The sequence below is a fragment of the Triticum dicoccoides genome, chromosome 3B (genome assembly GCF_002162155.2).
Source record: "Triticum dicoccoides isolate Atlit2015 ecotype Zavitan chromosome 3B, WEW_v2.0, whole genome shotgun sequence".
NCBI classification, from domain to species: domain Eukaryota; kingdom Viridiplantae; phylum Streptophyta; class Magnoliopsida; order Poales; family Poaceae; genus Triticum; species Triticum dicoccoides.
The window spans coordinates 549,045,909-549,063,180 of NC_041385.1; the positions used below are offsets into that span (position 1 = coordinate 549,045,909).

At 50.2% G+C, this 17,272-nt stretch overlaps 1 protein-coding gene across 1 annotated transcript; it reads left to right on the forward strand.

Moving 5' to 3' along the window:
* Positions 1–15,892: 15,892 nt before the first annotated feature.
* Positions 15,893–16,998, forward strand: LOC119277016 (protein E6-like). Its single transcript, XM_037558211.1, has one exon. It carries the CDS (start codon positions 15,987–15,989, stop codon positions 16,740–16,742), a length of 756 nt encoding a protein of 251 aa, XP_037414108.1. The 5' UTR covers positions 15,893–15,986; the 3' UTR covers positions 16,743–16,998.
* Positions 16,999–17,272: the final 274 nt, after the last annotated feature.

Consider the following 17,272-nt stretch of genomic DNA (forward strand, 5'->3'; position numbering starts at 1 on the left):
CATTATGAATTATGCTAGGTAGCATTCCACATCAAAAATTCTCTTTTTATCATTTACCTACTCGAGGACGAGCAGGAATTAAGCTTGGGGATGCTTGATACGTCTCCAACGTATCTATAATTTTTGATTGTTCCATGCTATTATATTACCTGTTTTGGATGTTTATGGGCTTTATTCTACACATTTATATCATTTTTGGGACTAACCTACTAACCGGAGGCCCAGTCCATATTGCTGTTGTTTTGCCTATTTCAGTATTTCGAAGAAAAGGACTATCAAACGGAGTCCAAACGGAATGAGACCTTCAGGAGCGTTATTTTTGGAACAAATCTGATACGAAGAGCCTGGAGTGCAAGTAAAGAAAGCTCCAAGGGCCCCACGAGATAGGAGGGCGCGCCCCCTATCTCGTGGGCCCCTCGGGCGTCCACCGACGTACTTCTTCTTCCTATATATATCCACGAACCCCGAAAACATCCAGGGGCACCACGAAACACAATTTCCACCAATGTAACCTTCTGTTTCCGCGACATCCCATCTTGGAGCCTTCGCCGGCACTCTACCGGAGGGGGAATCGACCACGGAGGGCCTCTACATCAACATCCTTGCCCCTCCTATGAGTTGTGAGTAGTTTACCATAGACCTACGGGTCCATAGTTATTATCTAGATGGCTTCTTCTCTCTTTTTTAATCTCAATACAATGTTCTCCCCCTCTCTTGTGGAGATCTATTCGATGTAATCTCTTTTTGCGGTGTGTTTGTCAAGATCCGATAAATTGTGGGTTTATGATCAGATTTATCTATGGATATTAATTGAATCTTCTCTGAATTCTTTTATGTATGATTGAGTTATCTTTGCAAGTCTCTTCGAATTATCGGTTTGGTTTGGCCTACTAGATTGATCTTTCTTGCCATGGGAGAAGTGCTTAGCTTTGGGTTCAATCTTGCGGTCTTCTTACCCAGTGATAGAAAGGGTTGCAAGACATGTATTGTATTGTTGCCATCGAGGATAACAAGATGGGGTTTATATCATATTGCATGTGTTTATCCCTCTACATCGTATCATCTTGCTTAATGCGTTACTTTGTTCTTATGAACTTAATACTCTAGATGCAGGAAGGAGTCGTTCGATGTGTGGAGTAATAGTAGTAGATGCAGGCAGGAGTCGGTCTACTTGTTATGGATGTGATGCCTATATACATGATCATGCCTAGATAACGTCATAATTATTCGCTTTTCTATCAATTGCTTGACAGTAATTTGTTCACCCACCGTAATACTTATGCTCTCGAGAGAAGCCTCTAGTGAAACCTATGGCCCCCGGGTCTATCTCTTATCATATTTGCTTTCAATCTACTTTTATTTGCATCTTTACTTTCTTGCATCTATATTATAAAATACCAAAAATATATTTATCTTATCATACTATCTCTATCAGATCTCACTTTCGCAAGTGGCCGTGAAGGGATTGACAACTCCTTTATTGCGTTGGTTGCGAGTTCTCAGTTTGTTTGTGTAGGTGCGTGGGACTTTTGAGGAGCCTCCTACTAGATTGATACCTTGGTTCTCAAAAACTGAGGGAAATACTTATGCTACACTTGCTGCATCACCCTCTCCTCTTCGGGGAAAACCAACGCTAGCTCAAGACGTAGCATGCCCCCAACACTCCATTGAAGCACCCTTTGATGCGCCATGTACTGAAGCAAGACAGAAAAGGACATCCGCACACGAGTTGGGGTTCCAGCTGACCCCGACCGCCTCATGGACGGCGTTCCAAGAAAATTTAGCGAGATAACATCTAAATAACATGTGGTTAGCATTTTCCAGAGCTGCGCACACGGCACACAAACCCGTAGAAGGGCCATGGCGCTTACCGATGTTAATCCAGGTTGGAAGCTTGTAATGAAACACACTTGCCAGAGAAAAATCTTAACTTTAAATGGGATCCGCACTTTCCATAGACCTGGCTATGTCCAGCGTTGTACGCGCATTGGTTAGGCTGCATTAGGTCAGGCCAGGCCAGCTGTCGGTGTCAAAACCGGCAGATCTCGAGTAGGGGGTCCCGAACTGTTCGTCTAAGGCTAATGGTAACAGGAGGCGGGGGACACAATGTTTACCCAGGTTCGGGCCCTCTCTATGGAGGTAATACCCTACTTCCTGCTTGATTGATCTTGATGATATGAGTATTACAAGAGTTGATCTACCACGAGATCGTAGAGGCTAAACCCTAAAAGCTAGCCTATGACTATGATTGTTCTTGTCCTACGGACTAAACTCTTCGGTCTATATAGACTCTGGAGTGGGTTAGGGTTACATAGAGTCGGTTACAGAGAAGGAAATCTACATATCCGAATTGCCAAGCTTGCCTTCCACGCAAAGGAGAGTCCCACCCGGACACGGGACGAAGTCTTCAATCTTGTATCTTCATGGTCCAACAGTCCGGCATAAGCATATAGTCCGGCTGTCCGAGGACCCCCTAATCCAGGACTCCCTCAGTAGCCCCTGAACCAGTCTTCAATGACGATGAGTCCGGCGCGCATATTGTCTTCGGCATTGCAAGGCGGGTTCCTTCTCCGAATACTCCAAGGTAGATTTTTAACAAATGAATCATGTCCGGCTCTGCAAAACAAATTCCACATACCACCGTAGAGAGCACCATTTTTCACAAATCTAATCTGCTGACAATTTTTCATAGCGTGACACCATGCTGCGGCCCAGTCATCATGCGAACCTTTTTCTCAACCTGCTACTGCACGTACTGTGAGGTGGTTTTATTGGCACGTCTTGACGAAGCAGAGATCATGCCCCCTTAGGGAATAGGCGAGTTTATAGGGAAAGTGGGGAGGCGCACAATTTTTACCGCGTTTATAAAGAGATAAGGATTCCCCTTTTTCACCCACGCCTTCTTCTTCCTATGCTCATCCATTCTCTCCTGCTCGAGCTCTAGCGCCCAAGCTCTCACCCTCTCCGCAAAGTCATTCAAGCATGTCCGGAGCAGGAGGCAAGTGGATGGCTTCCTCCGTAACGGAGGAGGACATAACGAAGCTCCGGGGGGCAGATACCTATCCGCAAACATCGTGCGCCGGCTTCCGGACGAAGGGCATATCATCCCCACCCCGAAACCCCAGGAGAGGGTAGTGTTCCTCTCTCACTTCGTCCGCGGACTGGGATTTCCCCTCCACCCATTCGTCCGTGGACTCATGTTTTACTACGGGCTGGACTTTCACGATCTGGCCCCCAACTTCATCCTCAACATCTCGGCGTTCATCGTCATGTGCGAGGACTTCCTCCGCATCCCGCCCCACTTAGGCCTATGGCTGAAGACCTTCAACGTGAAGCCAAAGGTGGTGGGTGGCCAACAAGGGGAGTGCGGGGCGCCATGGTGGGCAAGATGCCTAATGTCACCTGGCCTGAGGGCTCCTTTGTGGAGACCGTAAAGGGATGGCAATCAGGGTGGTTCTACATCACCGAGCCGCGCAACACAAACTGGGCGGCGGCCCCCGAATTTCGATCCGGCGTCCCCATGCGGCTCACCTCCTGGAAAGATAAGGGCTTAGCCCGGGGCTCCGCGGTAGAGCTGTCCGGACTTCAGACCTGTGTCCGGAATATGATAAGCAATAAGATCAAGCTCGTCAACATAGTACAGGTTATGCTCCTCCGCCGGATTCTTTCGTGCCAGTGAAGGGTTTGCAATATGTGGGAATTCGACCCGACCAAACATCACATGCTGCGAGAGCTCTTCAACACGATGCACGAAGACGTCTGGAAGTTGTTGTTCAAGGCCACCGAGGTACCACCACCCATAATCGAAGATCACGGACTCAGGGCAAAGCGCCCCACCTATCCGGTAAGTTTATATGTTTCCCAAGACGCACTTTTTATCGGCACATCCGTGAGAGGATCCTAAGCCTCCATGCCGTTTTTGCATGACTGGGTAGCGATAGCGGAGCGGATCGACTGCCCAGCTCCGTTACCGGAAGATCCGGAATCGGAGCTTCTAACGAGGATGTTGTTTCCGGTGCCCTTTGAGGTGTCGGAGAAGAAGGCCAAGAAGACGGCCGCAGGGACCCGAAAAGGTCTCTGGCGCAAGGTTGTATCGGACTCGTCGTCTGAAGACACCGAGGCGCACTCCTCCCAAGAAGACGAGGAGGAGGAGGAGGAAATCCCCCCCCCCCCCAACCGGGGGGGAGAAGAATAGAAAGGCCACCCCACAGGGGGAGGTTGGAACGTCCAAGAAAGGAAAGACCTTCCTTTCGGACCACTCCACCACGGCCACCTACAGTGACGAGGAGTGGTTGCCCAGGGACAATCCCCTGGCTAAGTCGTAAGTATCCGGACACTGTAATATTTCCAGTGTGTTTTGCTTTATTGCTTCTCACAATGCTAAACATGCATATGCAGTCCGGCCAGATCCCACATCGAGGTATCCTCTTCGGAGGAGTCCCTCAACCTGTCGGCGATGAACAGCGAGTCGCTCCCGACCGCCTCCTCCCCCAGGCACACGGACGACACCGAAGTGTTGTCCCATAGGATGCCGGACCAGGGGGAGACAGTTCTGGAGACGCCCCAGGCGAGATCCCAATCGTCGGGCACATGGGGGGGGGACCCCATGGACTCTAATGACGGGGGTCGCAGCAAGTTTGGCCCCCAGCCGAATACGGCTCCGGAACCCCAGGTGGTTCCAAACTCAGGCAAGCAGCCCCTCACTAAGGAGGGCGAGCCGCCTGTACTGATGACCTTTGTCCATCCAGAGGCATCGGATAACTTGCTGGGAGCGCTTCGCAGCGCTTCCATTGATGACGAACACCGTACTCTTATCAGTGCAGGGATTGAGAAGGTCCGGTCCACCAAAAGCGGATTGACCGAAGCCTGCGCCAGCCTCCTAACAGGCTTTGAGGTAATTAACAGAATTATAAGAAAATATCACAGTATAGGCAGTAGCCCCTGATGATCTGTTTGGTGTTCGGAAAGAAAGGCCAAACAGAGGATCAAATAATATCCGCGGGAGTCTAACAGAAGATGTCTTATGTGAATAAGCAGGTATTGCTGCTGGCCACTGCCGTTCATACTGCACAGGTCTCCGGACTGAAGCGGGACCTAGAGCGGGCCGAGGAAGAGCTCGGCCTCGTGAAGAGGCAGCTCGAGGAGAACAAAGGTACACAATACCCCATCTGCATATTTGAAAAGGAAGAATGGTTTCAGCTAATGAAAGCGTCATGAACTTTACTAGGGGCCACGACCGAAGTGGCGGCCTTTAAGAGGGCGCTGACCGAGGCTGAAGACAAAGTGGCCAAGGAGCGCTCCAAGCGCGAGAAGCAAGAGGCTCGGGTCGGCGAGGTCCAGCAAGAGCTCCAGGATTTCGGCCAAAAATATGAGTCTTTGGAGTGTGACTCTAAGACGCAAGAGTCCGAACTTGCCAAGGCCCTCTAGAGCGTGCGAGACACCAAATTCGAAGCCCAAAGGGCCCTCCAGGAGATTCAGGCGGCCAAGAAGATTGCGGCGGGTAAGACATTCATTATGCAAAGCAAGCATGTGAAGGAGACTTTCCTTTTACTTACCCAAATTTGGAGCTCTCCAGGAGCGTTCGCAGATCTGCGGCGCAGCATATCTGATGCCGCAGAGTTCTATCAAGCCGAAGAAGGGAGCTCGTCGGAGAAGCTATTCTAGTCTCAGTACATTGGGACCGAACATCCGATGCCTTTGAGTGACCAGCTGAAGTAGCTGGTCGAACTGCACAAGGCGGCCGAATTGGCCATGAAGGACCTTATAGTCCGGCTATGGCCTGCCGAGCCTCTGCCCAATAGCTACTTTGGCCTCGTTAAGCGACTTGTGAGTGCCTGCCCGCGGCTTGATGTCATAAAGCGGTCAGTTTGCATTGAAGGTGCGCGAATGGCCTTCACCTGCGCAAAAGTGCACTGGGCGAAGATGGATGCCGAGAAGCTGATGACCTAAGGGCCGCCGAAGGGCAAGGAGCATCACCACCCCAAGAAGTATTATGATAATGTCCTGAAGGGCTCTCGCCTTGTGGCAGAGCAATGTGTGAAGGATGTAATCTTTGAGTGAATGTACTCGTTTTATCCTGTAATATGAAACAAGTTCTTTTGCGCAATATAACGCTTGTTGATTTAAAATTTTACCTTCTGTGCGGCCGCTTATAAAATCTGAGAGTTGGCCAGTCGTCGGCTTCTGCCCCCATGTAACTAGTACAGGTGTGTTCGGGATAAATCTAAACACTCTTTATCCAAATTTTTGGTCCTTTAAGGAGGTGTTTAGCGCAATGAACAAGGCAATCGGACTATACAACTTTATCACTCTCACTTAGCCATAGAAGTTCTATAATTTTAAATTTCAGCGTAGTCCCGAGTATTCGGAAGGCCGAACTTGGGGCGCTATACACGCCTAAATCGGACGAAGACCGGTTCCTCGCCTGAAGCGGAAAAAATCTTTAAGTATTTGAAACCTCTCGAACAGCGACCAGCTCTCGCCACATCATGACAGTTAGTTTTCGGCTTTCTCTACTAAGGTGCTCATCCGGAAGAACTGGGACACAATCGCAGTAGTTCTCCCTGTGCCACCTTAGCCGATTTAGCGGAACGTAAGGCGGCAAAACATGGGAGCCGAGCAAACCCAACTATTGATCCAAGACATGATTCGGAGCTGATGCATATAATGCTATAAGTTCAGGGTGCCGCACTATCGAAAGTGTTTGGAATTTTCTTGCCGTCTTATGGGGTACACTGAAGCCCGTGGTGAATTGAATCTTACCAACATGTACGTGTGCAATTTATAATACATAAACAGTTAAGGTAAAAGATAAAGAAATGTAATAATAAGCTGACACTGTACATTATTTTCCATTCTTGTTTGAATAATACGTCAAGGCGTACGTATACAAGTAGTGCGATAAGCAAAATAGGACTATTTGACATGTCCAAAGCAAGAGTGAGATGCGTATGGGTATGCAAAACAGGTATAGCAATCATTATCAGAGACCACCTGGGGATTCCCTTGTATGTCAAAGCTTCTTGCCTCCTTGGTGTTTCCGTCCCGTGATGGGTCCGATAATCGGACTATCAGAAGAGCCTCCAGAAAAAAAGGACCTGAAAGAAAGAAAAGGGGTGAAGGTATACGGATCCTGGGGAGGTTGAGCCGTGTTGTGGACCGTATTGTAGCCGTGCCTCCGCCTATGGCCATGGTATTTTAAGTGCATAATGATGTACGCGCGGCGCAAATTTCACCGCTTGACTGGGACCAGGACGGAGGCCAAATTACTAGGCGAGCTCTGGTCGTTCCGGACAATCCTATTGCAGAGTACGTCAAACTCGCTTGGTGGTGTCCGGGGGCTTTATTGCCGAATTGGAGGTCTGCCTAAGAAGGCTGCTCTGTACTTTTGCTGCGAGGGCCGCAGTGTGCTCCTCCATACGAAGGGAGTGCTCTGTGTTCCCATTGACTGTTATAACCCCGCGGGGTCCTGGCATCTTGAGCTTGAGGTAGGCGTAATGCGGCACCGCATTGAATTTGGAGAATGCAGTTCGTCCAAGCAGTGCATGATAGCCACTGCGGAAGGGGACGATATCGAAGATTAACTCCTTGCTTATGAAGTTGTCCGGAGATCCGAAGACTACGTCCAGTGTGCTTGAGCCCGTGCAACAGGCCTCTACACCTGGTATGACACCTTTAAAGGTGGTTTTGGTGGGTTTGATCCTTGAGGGATCGATGCCCATTTTGCGCACTGTATCCTGATAGAGCAGGTTCAGGCTGCTGCCACCGTCCATAAGGACTCGTGTAAGGTGGAATCCGTCGATGATGGGGTCAAGGACCAACACGGACGAACCGCCATGACAAATACTGGTCGGATGGTCCCTGCGATCAAAGGTGATCGGACAAGAAGACCATGGGTTGAACTTTGGGGTGACTGGCTCCATCGCGTAGACGTCCCTTAGTGCATGCTTCTGCTCTCTCTTGGGAATATGGGTTGCGTATATCATATTTACCGTTTTTACTTGGGGAGGAAATTTCTTCTGTCCTCCTGTGTTTGGTAGCCGGGGTTCCTCATCGTCATCACTATGCAGCCCCTTTTCTTTGTCTTCGGCATTAAACTTGCTGGCCTGCTTAAACACCCAGCATTCTCTGTTGGTGTGATTGGCCGGTTTATCGGGGGTGCCGTGAATTTGACATGAATGATCGAGTATGCGGTCCAGACTGGACAGACCCAGATTGTTCCTTTTGAATGGCTTTTTCCGCTGATCAGACTTAGAGCCACTAAATCCGGCGTTGACGGTCGTGTCTTTGATGTTGTCGCCATTACTGCGACGCTTGTGCATGTTGCGTCGGGGCTTACCGTTGCTATCTCTGGCATCTGAGGTGCCAGGATTTCTTGATGTGATGTTGCTACGAGCCAGCCAACTGTCCTCGCCCGCACAAAAGCGGGTCATGAGTGTCGTGAGGGCTGCCATGGACTTCGGCTTCTCTTGGCCGAGGTGTCGAGCAAGCCAATCGTCACGGATGTTATGCTTAAAGGCCGCTAGGGCTTCGGCATCCGAACATTCGACAATTTGGTTCTTTTTGGTTAGGAACTGAGTCCAGAATTTTCTGGCTGACTCTCCAGGCTATTGGGTTATATGGCTTAAGTCATGAGCATCCGGTGGCCGCACATAAGTGCCCTGGAAATTATCCAGGAATGCGTCTTCCAGGTTCTCCCAACTTCCAATAGAGTTTGACGGCAAACTATTCAGCCAATGTCAAGCCGGTCCCTTGAGTTTCAGTGGGAGGTAATTGATGGCATGTAGATCATCGCCGCGGGCCATATGAATGTGGAGAAGGAAACCTTCTATCCATACCGCAGGGTCTGTAGTCCCATTGTAGGGCTCGATATTAACGGACTTAAACCCCTCTGGGAATTCATGTTCCATTACTTCATCAGTGAAGCATAGGGGGTGTGCGGTGCCTCTATGCCGGGCTACCTCACGACGCAGCTCGAGTGAGTCTGGTCTGTTGTATTCGGCCCGGCCGGATTTGTATTTAGTATATCCGGCGTGGCGGTCATCGTCACGTGTTGGGGCGCGCCCCCTTGATCCGTAGATCGATCTCGACGGTCCTGCTTTGTTTTCCATTTCATTTCGTAGGTCATGTGTGTAGCCCCGAGCCTTCGTGTTTTTATTTGTTTGTCAACGGGGTGCGGGCTGGTGTTCGGGCTGATACGCCACTTCGTCTCGACCACGAGGTGGCCAGTCAGCCTCATCCTGCGCTGGTAGTGTAGGCTCTAGTGCCTCCTCCTCGAATTGAGGTAACAGCCCGCGCTTCGGGTAACTTTTGGTTGGGCGCTTGAGTCCGTATTCCTCAGCTGCCAGGACCTCAGTCCATCTATTAGTTAGCAGATCTTGATCAGCTTGAAGCTGCTGCTGTTTTTTCTTCAGGCTTTTTGCAGTGGCTATAAGCTGACGCTTGAAGCGCTCCTGCTCGACGGGATCCTCATGCACGATAAATTCTTCGTCGCCGAGGCTCACCTTGTCTTCGGAGAGAGGCATATAATTGTCATCCTCTGAGTCTCCATCTATTTCCTGTTCATCCGGGCTAGCTTGCCCAGCCTCCCACCCGGTTTGCTCCAAGCTTGTCTGGGCGGGATTGTTTTCGTCTTCGGCATCATCCGGAGTGTTATCGTCTCTTGTGCCTGTATCGTTGTTTTTGCTGTGGCAGGGCTTACAGCGGCGCCGCTGACGTTGGCGCTTAGATTGCTTCTCAGGGGGATTATCCTCCGTTGCCTCATCACCATTGCTTTCTTTGGGTGTGTCCACCATATATATATCATATGATGAGGTGTCTGTCCAGCGCCCTATGGGCGGTGGTTCCTGTTCTTCTCCAGCATCGTCATCCATACCGTCGATGTCTTCGGAGTCGAAATCGAGCATGTCGGTTAAGTCGTCGACAGTGGCTACTAAGTGGGTGGCGGGTGGGTAACAAATTTGTTCGTTGTCCGCTTCCCACTCGAGCCGGACATAGTTTGGCCGGGAGTCTCCTGATAGGGAGAGAGATTTTAATGAGTTTAGTACGTCGCCCAAGGGCGAGTGCTGAAAAATATCCACGGAGGTAAACTCCATGACCGGTGCCCAATCAGGTTCGATAGGCACGGATGCGCGTAGTTCGGAGCCTATGGCCGGAGACGAGTCCGAGGGTCCGATGACACAGACCTCATTGGAGGTGAAGTCTGTGTTCGACTCTATCGCCAATGAGTGTGCGGCCTCCGTGGCGGGGTCTATCCACCCGTCCTCGGATGGCACAATCTGCCTCAGATTTAGAGCCGGGGCAGTTATAGGTGTGATTTCCTGGACACAGTCCGGTGGCAGATCTAGGTCATGCTCATCGTGAATGTATGGCGTACCTGTCATGGGCTCGAATCCGTCGAAGATCAAGTCTCCACGGATGTCGGCAGTGTAGTTTAGGCTTCCAAACCTGACCTGATGGCCAGGGGCGTAGCTATCGATCTGGTCCAGATGGCCAAGCGAGTTGGCCCACAGTGCGAAGCCACCGAATATGAAGATCTATCCGGGGAGGAAAACCTCACCCTGGATCGCATCGTTGTGGATGATTGAAGGAGCCAACAAGCCTTACCGTGACGACACAGTGGAACTCTCAATGAAAGCACCAATGTCAGTGTCAAAACCGGTGGATCTCGGGTAGGGGGTCCCGAACTATGCGTATAAGGCTAATGGTAACAGGAGGCGGGGGACACAATGTTTACCCAGGTTCGGGCCCTCTCTATGGAGGTAATACCCTACTTCCTGCTTCATTGATCTTGATGATATGAGTATTACAAGAGTTGATCTACCATGAGATCGTAGAGGCTAAACCCTAAAAGCTAGCCTATGACTATGATTGTTCTTGTCCTACGGACTAAACCCTCCGGTTTATATAGACACCGGAGGGGGTTAGGGTTACACAGAGTCGGTTATAGAGAAGGAAATCTACATATCTGAATTGCGAAGCTTGCCTTCCATGCAAAGGAGAGTCCCACCCGGACACGGGACAAAGTCTTCAATCTTGTATCTTCATAGTCCAACAGCCCGGCATAAGCATATAGTCCGGCTGTCCGAGGACCCCCTAATCCAGGACTCCCTCACCTGCCCGTGATGAAAATTGGCTGTTTGGATGCCTGTGTTTACTGTTTAGCCCGCATAGCACGAACCTCAAAGCACCCCTCAGCTAGGCCCACTAGGAACGACCGAATCAGCTGTTTCCAACGAGCCAAGATCGAGCGATGCAGGGGGGGGGGAACGCTGCACCGTGTAGTGGAGGGAGATGACAGGAGCGATGGTGCTTCTCCGAAAAAACGGGGGGACTATATCGAGTCACCGCCCGCTGATTCAGTCACCCTGTATATCGAGGGTGACCGCCGCGGCAAAACTCCCGCCACCATTCCCCCCGTCTCGAGCTTTCCCTCTAGCGCAGATCCACTTCGATGATGAGGTAAGCAACGCAACTACTCCGGCGACCGGTGGACTGCGGTGGCGGGTCGACTCTTCCTCCTTTCCGATGTGCCAGGTACCTCCTCCGCAACCGTTTCGATGGCGTCTGTAAGTTCAATTTGTTGGGAATCATTGCATGGAAAACAAGAAAATTCTACGCACACGCAATCATCTATCCATGGAGATGCATAGCAAGGAGTGTGTCTACGTACCCTCGTAGACCGTAAGCGGAAGAGTTTCACAATGCGGTTGATGTAGTCGAACTTGTTCGCGCTTCAACCGATCAAGTACCAAATGCATGGCACCTGCGTGTTCTGCACCCGTTCAGCTCGGTGACGTCCCTCGCCTTCTTGATCCAGCAAGACGTTGAGGTAGTAGATGAGTTCCGTCAACATGATCGTGTGGTGTCGGTGATGGTGAAGTGATCTCTGCAGGGCTTCGCCTAAGCACTACGAAAATATGACCGGGGGTGTGAATTGTGGAGGGGGGCGCTGCACACTGCTAGGCAATTGTCTGTTGTGTGCTAGGCGCCCCCTTCCCACATATATATAGGTGGGAGGGAGGGAGGATCAGCCAAGGGGGGCGCCCAAGTAGGAGGAATCCTAGTTGGAGTCCCTCCCAAGCCGCGCGCCCCCCTGCCATATATAGTTGATCGAGGGGGAAGGAAAGAGGGGGGGGGGGAGAGGGAACGAAGTGGGAATCCTAATCCACACTTTCCTTTCCTTTCTCCCCTTTCCTTCCCCTCCTTAGGCCGGCCCATATGGGGGGCACACCAGCCCCTTGTGGCTGGTGTGTTTTCCCTCTTGGCCAATAAGGCCCATATCTTTTGCTGGGGGTGCCCGAAACTCCTTTTCGGTGACCCGATAAGTACCCGGTACCCCTGAAACACTTTCGCTGTCCGAATACCATCGTCCTATATATCAATCTTTACCTCTCGACCATTTCGAGACTCCTTGTCATGTTTGTGATCTCATCCGGGACTCCGAACAATATACGGTCACCAAATCACATAACTCATATAATATTATATCGTCATCGAACGTTAAGCGTGTGGACCTTACGGGTTCGAGAACTATGCAGACATGACCGAGACACCTCTACGGTAAATAACCAATAGCGGAACCTAGATGCCCTTGTTGGCTAGCTCCTACATATTCTACGAAGATCTTTATCGATCGAACCGTTATGACAACATACGTAATACCCTTTGTCTATCGGTATGTTACTTGCCCGAGATTCGATCGTCGGTATCTTCATACCTAGTTCAATCTCATTACCGACAAGTCTCTTTACTCGTTTCGTAATACATCACCTCATGACTAACTCCTTAGTCGTTTGCTTGCAAGCTTATGATGTGTATTACCGAGAGGGCCCAGAGATACCTCTCCGATACTCGGAGTGACAAATCCTAATCTCGATCTATGCCAACTCAACAAACACCTTCGGAGATACTTGCAGAGCATCTTCATAATCACCCAGTTATGTTGTGATGTTTGATAGAACACAAGGCATTCCTCTGGTATCCAGGAGTTGCATAATCTCATAGTCGAAGGAATATGTATTTGACATGAAGAAAGCAATAGCAATAAAGGTGAACAATCATTATGCTAAGCTATCGGATGTGTCTTGTCCATCACATCATTCTCCTAATGATGTGATCTCAGTATCAAATGACAACACATGTCTATGGTTAGGAAACCTTAACCATCTTCGATCAATGAGCTAGTCTAGTAGAGGCTTACTAGGGACACGATATTTGTTTATGTATTCACACATGTATTTAGGTTTCCGATCAATACAATTCTAGCATGAATAATAAACCTTTATCATGAATAAGGAAATATAAAATAACAACTTTATTATCGCCTCTAGGGCATATTTCCTTCACAATTACCACCTCCCATCTGCTAGTTCTAGCTAGATTTGTCCATGTGGTAGGGTTAGGTCGTCCGATCTATTTGACTGTGATGTTTGTAGTAGCTAGTTGTGATGGATTTGGAGCATGTTAGGGGTTGTTTTCCATGTGGGCAAGTGTTGGTAGCTAGTGGTCATGGATGGATTGGTGTTATGCTAGTGTGCAAGTGTTGAACAAGATCATCCATGTGTCCATGATTAGTGCTTTGTTACACTGTGTTGAGCTGTGGTATGCTTTGATGGATTCTGTAGTGCTGTCTTCAACTAGATCATCCATGTGTGCATGTGGTACTGCTAGTTTGATCCGCCCATGTTGTACTGCTAGTTCCTACTATCCATGTGTAGTGTCTTGTGGTGTTGATGACGCTTACATATGTAGGACATGACCACACAAACACAAGAGTTTAGTCAGGCCATCGTGTTGTCCAAGAGCCAGTTCCCGCCGTCCTACGTCGAGGACTCCCAGCCTCCTATGGACCAGATGCCTCCTAATTCAGAAGTTTTCGAGGTGCCACCTATGGTTCCTCCATTTGTGCTGGCTCAGCCCAATGTTGTTGCTCATACTGCAGCTCAAAAGGCAGCCACAAAGGAGACGAAGGATGGCAGGGGGGACAACATGAAATGGCAGTCGTTCCTCTCCGCTTTCGTGTTTAACAAGATGTGTGGATCATAGCTAGTGGGGTGAGGACTGACAAGGGCTTCAAGGAGGTGCACTTGAACCTTGTTGTAAAGCAGGTGTTCGACTTCCATGGACAGGAGGTCACCTCGACCCAGGTGTACAACCACCCGCGGAAGTCACTTCTGTGGTAAGCACTGCTATTAGTGCTGCTTCTGCTAGTGGCGACGGCGTGTATCATCCTCGGCGGCGATGGCGACAAGGACGACGATGACGATGACGATGTATATCTTCTGTAGTTAGGGCTTGAAAACAATCTTATGGTCTGTATATTTTGGTGAAGTGGTATATACTAACCACTCACGGTGATCCTCGCGATGATCACGAACTTGCCGTGGTAGGATTACACCCTCTTTTGAATGTGGTGGTAGGATGACACCAAAGTAATGGTAGATTGAACTTGCTATGATCATGCATGCTTACTAATACTCTTCTGCTCCATTGCTTGCTCCTAGAGTTCTTCATTGCTTGTTGTTTGTGTGTTCCAATGCTTGTTGCTTGAGCTTATTGCTCGTTTGCACTGTCAGGGCAATTGGTATGTGGTGTTCAAAGGTAGGGTTCCAAGGATTTACAGTTCATGGGAAGCTTGCAACAAACAAGTTTCAAGGTACGGCGACAGCAACCACATATGAGGGTTTAATACTAGGCAGGCGGTAGAATATGCTTACTCCAAGTATGTGCGAGAGCATTCATGCAGTAAGGTTGAGGTTGGCAAGGTGGATCGTCTGTTAAGGCTGAAGAACTTCATCATCTTCGTCCAATTCATCGTCATAGCAGTGTTGTGGCGTTGGTGTGCTCGTTGTGAACGTGTGTAAGGTGTAGTGGTATTGGTAAGATCACCAAGTAGGGTACATGGTGAGCACAACTCTATGCTCGTATGTAACCAAACAACGTGCACTCATGTGAGCACATATAATGCGAGCAACCAAACACGGTGCGTAGAAGCGTCGCTACGATGCAAAGATAGGACATGCAAGCAACCAAACAATATGCAGATGTTGGTTTGTGCCTTATAAGTTCAACCAGTCTTAACTGAAACAAGTATGCAAATAGGCAAGAAACGATACGAGCAACCAAACACGCCTAGAGTGCCTTTAACCGAAAATTAACCTGACGCCGCGAGGTGCCACGACACTTGATCCTCCCTGCCTAGGTGAGAGGCTGAAAGCACCAACGATACCATTGTCCTTCTAACTTGGAGGGTGTTTGTTTTCAGAGACTTATTGGTTTAGGGACTTAAAAAAAGTTCCTATAAGTCCCATCTAAACCAAACAGGAGAGACTTATAGGGACTTAAAGTGATCGTTTGGGACTTATGAAATAAGACTCTCAAGGAGGGACTTATAGAAACTTATAGTTGTAATATGGTCTTATAGGGACTTATAAGTCCCAAGAACAAAACAGGTAGGGACTTTTTAGGGACTTTGGACTTATAAGTTGGTACTAAAAAAAAATCTTAGGACCTATAAATCAAACAGGGCCTTGATTCGTAAGCAGGGCGAAAGCTGAAGCTGATGAATCACCACACGGATCGATATTCGATAGGTATTTAAGAACTCACGCTGCCAAAATGCTGGTTCGGGAGCAAACTTGATCGCTCTCAGCTCATGACTTCCATCAATGCGAGACTTACGCAAATGTCTGCTGGATCTCGCACGCAATTCCATGCATCATGCGCACTGCGCCGTGCATTCACGCTCTCCGCCCACCCCGCAATCCGCGCATCGACTATCGCCACGGCCCTTTCCAATCTACCATCGCTTGCTACCAAAGCGGTCCAATTATCCGACGCCTCTCAGACTCTAGCGGCCACATACCGGCACGGCTATATATACAAGTGGAAGGGCGCGAACGGAGACCAGACAAACACACACGGCCCGCGCTGCAGCGTTGCCGCCTACCGCCACGGTGCCACCGACGATCGACCACGACGCTTCCATGGCTTCCTCTGCTTCCCGCCTCTGCCTTCTCGCCATCGCGTTCCTCCTCGCCGTCGCCGCACCCCGCGTCGACGCGTGGGGCGGCCGCTTCTTCTTCAGCAAGATGACGCGCCCCGGGGCAGTCGTCGAGGCCGACAAGGCGGCGGACACGGCCACCGTGGCGACGGAGGGGCTCGACACCAACAGCGCGCCGGCGGCATTCTCGCGGCCGTCCAGCAACCGCGGCTACGGTCTCTACGGCCGCCCGGAGGAGAACGAGAAGTACCCGCCGGCCTACTTCCGCCGCGGCGTGCACCGCGACGCCGAGAAGCTGACGACCACCAACGTCGTGCCGGAGACAGAGCCGAGGCACGGGGAGGAGGCGGCCGTCCCGGTGCAGGAAGAACAATCCTCGGGCGAGGAGGAGCCGGCGTTCCCCGCGGACGGCAGCGGCAGGGGGCGGCCGCTGTCGTACATGCGCCACGGCGGCAAGCACGACCGCGACTACTACGGGATGAGCGACACGAGGCTGTACCAGAACGGCCGGTACTACTACGACGTGGAGACCGACAAGTACGGGTACGGCTACGAGTCCAACCCGGTGCGGACGGCACGCCCCGAGCCCGAGGACAACGGCTCCGGGTACGGCCGCCCCGGCCGCGAGCGGAGGTACGGCGACGCTGCCGGAGACGAGAACGACAACGACAACGGGGTGGCCGAGAAGCAGAACGACGGCGGCCACCAGGAAAACCAGAACGGGCAGTACAATCCATGAGTAAGACGCATACGAGGGGTTTGTTTTTGCTTGCGACCGTCAGATACGCTATGTGGTAGGAGTATAATGCTCCTTGCTTGTGTGCTGCAAGCTAGCACGACGTCGTTACTACTTGCTACTTCTACTATGCTGAAGGATGAGCTATCTAGCTGCCGGTGTGGAATGGTGGTGAAACATATTACGTACGGATGAATAATCTGTGTGAGTAATGCAATGTCTACTGTTGTTAACAAGTGCTTCTCTACTTCGCTGTTCATTTCTGTCGGTGCACGGACCCAGTTCGTGTGCCAGAATGAAGAAAATAGTGAGGCAATCAAGCCTCATTCGGAAAGGCATGATTGGTTTAGTCGCATGTATATTTCCTGTGTCCGCCTTTGGACGTGGAACGTTTGAGCTAGGAATTAGAATGGCACTTTCGTCTTTTGCTGAGCTAGATTCGCACCAAAAATTTCAAATTAAACCTGTTCATCCCCATGGGTATCTACCTACCCACCCACCCACCTCGTGTCCTTGTGAGATCGATTGATTTA

What these genes read in the sequence shown, in the direction of transcription:
- LOC119277016 (XM_037558211.1), top strand. Translation starts at nt 15,987, where the DNA reads ATGGCTTCCTCTGCTTCCCGCCTCTGCCTTCTCGCCATCGCGTTCCTC.